The following is an 8,366-nucleotide window of genomic DNA, read 5'->3' on the forward strand; positions in this document are numbered from 1 at the left end:
ACCAGCTGGAGTGCAAGGAGCTCTGCCTGGGGATGGATCAGAAGCCAGCTGAGAGTTTATGGGCCAGGATTAAAGGGAAAGCAGAGACAAAAGACAGTGGGGGTCTGCTACAGGCCACTTGACCAGGTAGACCAAGCGGATGAGGCCCTCTATAGACGGATAGGAGTAGCTTCATGTTCACAAGCCCTGGTCCTCATGGGGGACTTCAACCACCCCAATATCTGTTGGAGGGACAACACAGCAGGGCATAAGCAATCCGGGAGGTTCCTGGAATGCACTGGTGATACCTTCCTTCTCCAGGTGATAGAGGAGCCAGTGAGGAGAGGTGCTGGGATGGACCTTGTTCTCACCAGCAAGGAGGGTCTGTTGGGGGATGTGAGGCTCAAGGGCAGCCTTGGCTGCAGTGCCCAGGAAATGTTGGAGTTCAATACCCTTAGGGCATCGAGGAGGGCGCACAGCAAGCTCACTATCCTGGGCTTCAGGAGAGCAGACTTTGGCATCTTCAGGGATCTGCTTGGCAGAGTAGCATGGGATAAAGCCCTGGAGGGAAGAGGGCCCCAAGAAAGTTGGTTAACATTCAAGGATCACCTTTTCCAAGCTCAGGAGCAATGCTTCCTGACAAAGAGGAAGTCACACAAAAATGCCAGGAGGCCTGCATGGATGAACAAAGAGCTCCTGGACAAACTCAAACACAAAAAAGGAAGCCTACAGAGGGTAGAAGCAAGGACAGATAGCCTGGGAGGAATACAGAGAAATTGTCTGAGCAGCCAGGGATCAGGTTAGGAAAACTAAGCCCTGATAGAATTAAATCTGGCCAGAGATGTCAAGGGCAACAAAAAAAAAGCTTCTGTATGTATTTCAGTGGTAAAAGGAAGACTATGGAAAATGTGGGTCCTCTCTGGAAGGAAATGGGAGACCTGGTTATGTGGAAAATGGAGAAGTCTGAGGTTACTCAATGACTTTTTTGCCTCACTCTTCACTGGCAAGGGCTCCCATCTTACTGCTCAAGTCATAGAAGGCAAAGGCAGAGTCTGGAAGAATGAAGAACCACCCGCTGTAGGAGGAGATCAGGTTTGAGTCCATCTAAGGAACATGAAGGTGCACAAATCCATGGGACCTGATGAAATACATCCATGGGTACTGGCAGATGAAGTAGCCAAGCCACTATCCATTCTATTTAAAAGTCATGACAGTCTGGTAAATTTCCCGCTGACTGGAAAAGGGTTGGAACTATATGATCCTGAAGGTCCCTTCCAACCCAAACCATTCTGTGAATCTATGATTTCAAGGCCAATCTGCATAAATACTACAACATATAGGGTATGAAGAAATACTACATGCTGCATCATGCTCTGTTATTTCACACGTCAACCAGTGTCTCCCTCTGTTTATGGCTCAGTGCACTGTAAATTCTGAGTTACGGTTTCAACACATGACACATTTTACTGGAGTGTTGTTTTTTGCAGGCCTGTTGACTGATGTATCTGTTGTTTTAGGTGAGACAAGGGAAGAGAGGACGTTCAGGAACTGGATGAACTCCCTGGGTGTCAATCCACGTGTAAATCACTTATATAGGTAAGAGGAGGTATTACACTTCCTTCAGATGATAAATACAGACAACAAATTGTTTACAAAACATTAAAACTTTTGGACCTTGTAAGAATACATGCTTCTTTTTCTTTTTTGGAAACTAAGTTTATCTCTACTAATAGTTTAGTTGGATTATTTTCCTTGGGTTTTTTTCAACAATGATATATTTTTTTATTGGTTTATTGTTTTCAGCGACTTGTCAGACGCCTTGGTTATCTTCCAGCTTTATGAAAAAATCAAAGTGCCAGTAGACTGGAACAGAGTGAACAAACCACCATATCCTAAACTGGGTGGCAACATGAAGAAGGTACAAAAAGCTGGAATAGCTCCAGTATCAATGCCTTATCCTCAAAGGATGTCTCTATCATTTCAAACAGCAATGTGGGCACTCGTGTTGCTCTCAAGACCCAAGTACAGCACATTAAATGATTTTTTCTATTCAGTGGATAATTTTTCATCCTGAAAAAAGAAACATATATTTGACTCACTGGCTCTGTTGACAGGTGAACAATATTTGTAAAGTAAAAAGACTTGACACCTTTTGTGTCAATATTTAAAAACTGTATTTGCAGACCACTTTTCCTACTGTATTAGTCACCAATTATAATGCATCTTCACCATGAGTCATTTGGTACCAGCTTAATTGCAGCCGTCTGGATCACTGCCCTCCACATCAAATGAAGACAGTGATGATAAGCATTCTTGACCAGATGCCTCAAGAACCGATCACAGAGTTGCTGCTAAATACAAAGCTTTCTCCCAGCTATCTGGATGAGTAGTTCCATCAAGTTAGGCCAGAGTGATTAACTGACCTAAAATATTGACTGAGACACTAATCCTTTGTCTCAGTGCAATGCCATGATGCTAGAGGTACCCATGAGCCATAGATTTGTATTTTCCAATGTAATCTGTTTTTCACGCCCTGGTGATATAACATTTCCTTCTATGTTAACTGTTTACCATGGTATTTTGGGGATGGAACTGGCTGCTGGTAGTCTAACAGCTGTATTATGAGAGAGCTCCAGTGCTCCTGTCTGCCCAGAAGGATCTGGGCTAAGCGATCCAAAGAATTTAAAGTAACAGTGTCTTGGTTTTTTTCTATATTATTGAACCGCACTAATTGACCCTGTCATTAACAGCTTGAAAACTGCAACTATGCAGTAGAACTGGGAAAGAATCAAGCCAAATTTTCCCTTGTTGGCATCGCTGGGCAAGATCTGAATGAAGGAAACCGTACGCTCACACTGGCCTTAATCTGGCAGTTGATGAGAAGGTATGGCAGTCAGACACAAACTTCGGAGTGTTTTGGTATACTCAGTTTGAATTGTAACAGTTTCCTGATGGTATCACTGAGAAGGCTCTACAGCTTTCTCGCTCCTCTGTTTATACTTATATGCAAAGACAGGGTAACCTTTTGCTCACTCCTAGTTAGGAGTGTGTTCTGGAAGCACATTATCGTGTGGGCAAGGCTCATGCAGAAGATTATTGTCACTATCTATATAGCATGAATAAATGTTCATTGCATGGAAGAGAGAAAAAGAAGTTGAAAGGTCTCTCTATCAGGGAATGGGGAGAATGTACTGGAAACAAGGAATTGATGCAGAAGTTTTGTAATCTGCTACCTGAAGCGGATGAAACTCAGTAGCTCTTCCCACTTTAATGTAATTGTGTGTGTATGTGTGTGTGTAAGAGCTTCCATAATTGGGTGTAAAGAGACCCAGTGGTTAGGAACCGAATACTGACTAAATTCAGTCTATAAAAGCAAAGTATAGGTTTATTAGGCAGGTAATTAATCTAGGGATGTGGTAATTACTTGCCATCAATTTGGGATGTCTTTCCAAGATGTACACTGACATATAAGCAAAATATTCCAGGCCCGGGTTTATGCAGAAGATCAATTTTAGATGAGCATAACAAGTCCCTTCTGGCCCTAAAGTCAGCGATTATTTTTTAAGCACTATGGGAATGAGTAATTTACACTGAGATCCACTAAGAGGGACCTTTTAGGAAATTTTGACACCCCAAAACAGTTATTAGGGAATCAGGGATGAATTAGATCCATTAGATCAATTATCATGTTATAATATAATTCATATACACTGTGAGTGTGTGGGAAGCAGGAGAATATCAGGTCTAAGAGGACTCTTGGGTGATCCCAGCCAAGCTGCACACATACAGGATGTTTCTGAGGTTATGGTAGACTTCAAGCAAATACAGGTATCCTGGCTTCCCTCTTAAGGTACACCCTGAATATCCTTGAAGACATTGGCGGTGGAGAGAAGGTCAATGATGAAATCATTGTCAGCTGGGTCAATGAAACACTGACTGCAGCCGGGAAGGATTCAACCATCTCCAGTTTCAAGGTATGTTTTTTTTGTTAGAAGTCTCTGCTTAGGGATCTCTTATTCAGTGTGTTTGTGTGTATGTTATATACATTGCCTGTATATAGATATATATACATGCACACACTACATTATGATACAACTAACTGCATAGTTTGATTTTTTTTCATTCCCTTTTAAAGGCATGTTCAGATACACAGATTTTATTTAAGGGGCTTTACTGGAAAAGGTAACAGAAACATGAGATGAACATAACAGAAAACATGTTGAATGCCAGTATGACATAGAAAATTCAAGTATAGAGCCAGGAATGATGACTGGAATTAAGCAAGAACTGCTTGTCCTGTTGATTATTAAACAACAGCAATTACAAATGATGGTATTAAAAAGAATAGCTATACATTTATAACCTGGTAGTACCATTCAGGGGAATGTTGCTCTATTTTGAAAAGTACCATGTAATCAGAGACAGACCAATTCCAGAGAGCTTCCGATTTTGCTAGTGCATTCACAACACCTCCCAAGCTGGAGAACAATCAGTGAATGCAAATCTGCAGTTTGCACCAGGTGAGGACAGATCCATCAGACTTCATGTAATGAGTTCAGGAGTCACCCATCTGGTCCCCCTCACACCTCTCATCAGTAGATGTGTCTCAGTGTCATCTCCCCATAGGAAGCAAGTTCACTAGCCCAGCACCCCATCTTTGCTTTAGTGATGTCTTATCCATTGGGGGGAGAAAAAAAAAATCAGTGAAAGCATTCTTAGTCTGCCTTAGATGAAAAATCCTAAGCAGGCCTTTGTGAAGATCTGAATGGTATATGACTGAGCTGTCCATTGCTCTTGAGCCTAGACTCTGGCTTTGTGGGAGATCTGTCACCCTGTTCTTGCATCTAATTGTATTTTTCATCTATGCAGGATAGCAAAATCAGCACCAGCATGCCAGTCCTGGATCTCATTGATGCCATTCAACCAGGATCAATCAAATATGACCTCTTGAAAACAGAGGACTTGAATGATGAGGAGAAACTAAATAATGCTAAGTACGTTTGTGCCAAGTGACACAACACAAGTTACTTGCTCAGGCTTGCCTGACTCTGTCTTTGAAAACTGCTCTGCTATTATTCTTATCTGGCACAACCTCCACTGAGAAATACCTCCAGAGTTAGAAGCATGAAGTCTAGGAGCTAGGCAGTAAAAAAGACTAGCAATGGAAATGAAGTGTGTAATGTTATAATTCCTGCTTTATAATTCCCTTGAAGGGATCAAAATCACTTAGCTTCACAAGCTCCTATTTTCTCTTATTAAATTTAAAATTCTTTCAGAGCTCAGGGAACAACGCCAACAATGGTGAGCCATGGAAACCAGTGATTAGAGGTCATGATACCTCTTTAGTCATATACAGGTGGAACAAGGGCATATTTAAGAGAGAAGGGAGAGCACAGGATTCACGCCTGCAAAACTGGTTTCATGGACATGGATATTTTATTTTTTCCTGAGTGCAAACCATTTCCTAGCAGAGAGCAAATCCTGGGTGCATCTCCCTTTCCTTTCAGAGTTATACTGAATACTGTATACTATACACCTCCCAGTCTGATCATCACTTTAGCTTCTCCTTCGCTATGTGACAACTAAAAAAGAGAATAGGGTGACTCTAAGGCAATCAGAGCTGCCATCATTTTTCCCACTGTTCTTTTTCCTTTCCATTTCATCCCATCTGTTATCTTTCTTTCCTTGAAATCCTACATGTGCTTAATTCCTTCATCCCCCTGCTGATGCTTTCCTCTTTTCCTCTCACTTTCTTCCTTTCTTCTCCACCCCCACCCCCCATGTTTCTCTGCAATTTTGGGAGAATTTCACAAATGTATGTGCTCTGCAGTGGGAAGAAACTGAGATTTTCTAGCTTTTTTCATTAAAAAATAGAAGAGACATACCCACTGGAGAACATCCAGTAGCCGTGCAACAGTGCATTCTGAGCAGGGAGGTGGGAAGGTCAGCTTGCAGATTCTGGGTTGTGACTCAAGTAGAAGAGAAGTCCCTGAATGTTGATTTCCAACAACACTGTTCTGCACCAACATAGCCTTCTGCTTTCCAATCGTGTGAATTTGTTTATGTGCAAAGACTGAGTTGCAGTGATTGAGGGAAGAGCAAGACCAGAATTTCTGGTTGTGAAGATAATCTTTCAGGGGATGGGAGACTAAATGTTTCATACTAGAGTTTGACCTGCAATCTTCCAAGCAGCAGGTAATCAGTGCTCTAACTATCATGGAATACTGTCTACCTTTATTAGAAATGTAGTTCTCTATGAACCTGTCTCATACATTCTTATAGAAAAGTTTAATTTTGATGAATCAGAAAGAAAGCTCAATCTGGTACTGATCATGTAAAAAACTGCTTAACAGAGGGAAAATCAATGCTACTGCACTAATTTATTTTTTATTTTATTTTATTTTTTCTTCATCCTTGCAATGCAGATATGCCATCTCTATGGCAAGAAAGATTGGAGCAAGAGTCTATGCCCTTCCAGAAGACCTGGTTGAAGTAAAACCCAAAATGGTTATGACAGTGTTTGCTTGCCTTATGGGAAAAGGCATGAAGAAAGTTTAAAGCACAAAAGACTTGTACTGATGCTTGGTATTCATCCCTTTGATTCCCTCAAACTGGATGCTCTTCTCTGTATAACAGAAGTATGCAGGGTGCTCATGATTTTAAGGCACGAATGTTACACAGTTCCAGATCATACAAAAGTTGTGTATCCACATGTATCCAGGAAACGTTTTGTTTTGAACAGTAATATGTGCTTGATTTCTTTGCCTTATTTTCCACTTTGCTAGATATAACCATTTCAGATTCCTGAATAAGTTTTCAATAGCGAGGCCTATACATGTCATTTTATTAATGGATACCAGGGTTTACTGTCTGAAGTCACCTGGAGATCTTTGTCTTGTGAAGAAGAGACAGCTTTTAGGATTATGAAATGTTATATACTGCTTCTGCCTGAAAATGTCTTCATGCTTTTGGTAGCCTTTCTGCCATACTTTCCTTCAGTTTGCACCTGGGATAACAAGAGGGGTTTCCCCAAGCCAATGCAAGTATTTATGACTATATTTTTGGAACAGTAGGATCCTCTTAGGAAATTCTTGTGAAAAGTGTTTGGGGTTTGCAATGTGTTGCTGATATGTGAAGTGAGCAGTACTTTTCCCTGCAAGTTATGCCTCTGCTGTCAGTGGCATTACTCACAGAGTACATTACTACTCACTGAAAAGAACATACCATAACTTGGTCCTCCAAGAACACCCAAACTCTGGAATCTTTGCAAGAAATGCTTTCCAAACGATAATTCATTTTTATGTCATATATGCTTAAAACATAATCAGATTGCAAAGCATGATAGAAATGAAAACCATGTTAAAGAAACTAAGGGGATATACTCAGCAGCAATATGATAAGTGAACCAAAGGGATGCAGAATGACATATTTATGTAGTGAATAAAAATTAAAAACTCTGTTTACTTCACAGACTTGCACTTGAAGGGCTGTGGCCCTGATTCAGGAGAGCATTTCAATCTGTGCTTGCATATGAAACACATACTAAAATGCTTTCCTGAACCCAGCCTGGGATCCTCAATGGAGCTAAATCAGCACAGCTTTGCGGCTAACAAGGTGCAGTCAGTTTGCCTCAGTTGAGGACCTAGCCCTGTCTATGGATAGTCAGTGGGATATATTTGCACTGAATCTCTTCCTTGGCATAAGTCATTTACTGTTCTGGCCTTTATGTGGATTTTACTGTGGTGAAATGCAGAAGGAGGGAATCTTGCCTTAATGCAATCCCATTGACACAGTCTCAGTTCCCTCCCTCTCCCCTTCCCTCCAACCCTTTCAGAATTGCCTTAATAAATAACCAATATTCAACGACATGAGAAGTGTCTCCAAATAAAATGTTCTATGAAGCCAAATGTGTATTCTTTGCTTTTAGTAATATATGTGTAATGGGGAAGTGTGTATCCTACAGCTGAAACAGGGAGAGATTTAAAAAAAGCCACTGTGGGCTCGCTAAGGATGTGTCTTCCACATTGTTATTGAAACCACAGACTGCAGAAAACAGGAAGAATCGTTTCCTAGGTCTTTTCTGAACATGCCGCTCTGAGACACTGCTGAAGACAGGACACTGTTCTGACTGGACCTGCAGCCTGACCCAGTATGATTTTGTCCATTCAGCACAATACCCATCATCCTCTTCCTTTGCTCATATACCCATAAACTTTGGTTCTTTAGGCATTCTCCAGTGCAAACATGCTACTTGGTTTCAGTACTAATGGTCAGATCCTGTTCCTGATCAGGTCTGGCTGCCCTGTTCCTCTCATGAACCTATGTGGGAAGGTTACAGTGTCCTAAGACCTACTCCATCTGGTCACAGTATTTCCCAGTGCTGGCAG

The 8,366-nt window shown here is 41.3% G+C and overlaps 1 protein-coding gene across 5 annotated transcripts in view; it reads left to right on the forward strand.

Moving 5' to 3' along the window:
* The window catches only part of LCP1 (lymphocyte cytosolic protein 1), a 34,512-nt gene extending 26,634 nt beyond the window's left edge, over positions 1–7,878 (forward strand). For all 5 annotated transcript variants that reach the window (XM_026856915.1, XM_026856924.1, XM_026856907.1 and 2 more), the window contains 6 exons: positions 1,497–1,575; positions 1,783–1,897; positions 2,730–2,863; positions 3,830–3,953; positions 4,849–4,973; positions 6,405–7,878. In XM_026856915.1, the coding sequence (XP_026712716.1) occupies positions 1,497–1,575; positions 1,783–1,897; positions 2,730–2,863; positions 3,830–3,953; positions 4,849–4,973; positions 6,405–6,537 (710 nt within the window). In that variant the 3' untranslated portion in view covers positions 6,538–7,878. The remainder of the gene's footprint in view (positions 1–1,496; positions 1,576–1,782; positions 1,898–2,729; positions 2,864–3,829; positions 3,954–4,848; positions 4,974–6,404) is intronic.
* Positions 7,879–8,366: the final 488 nt, after the last annotated feature.

Source organism: Athene cunicularia (assembly GCF_003259725.1).
Source record: "Athene cunicularia isolate RWA chromosome 1 unlocalized genomic scaffold, athCun1 chr1_part1, whole genome shotgun sequence".
In the NCBI taxonomy this organism is placed as follows: domain Eukaryota; kingdom Metazoa; phylum Chordata; class Aves; order Strigiformes; family Strigidae; genus Athene; species Athene cunicularia.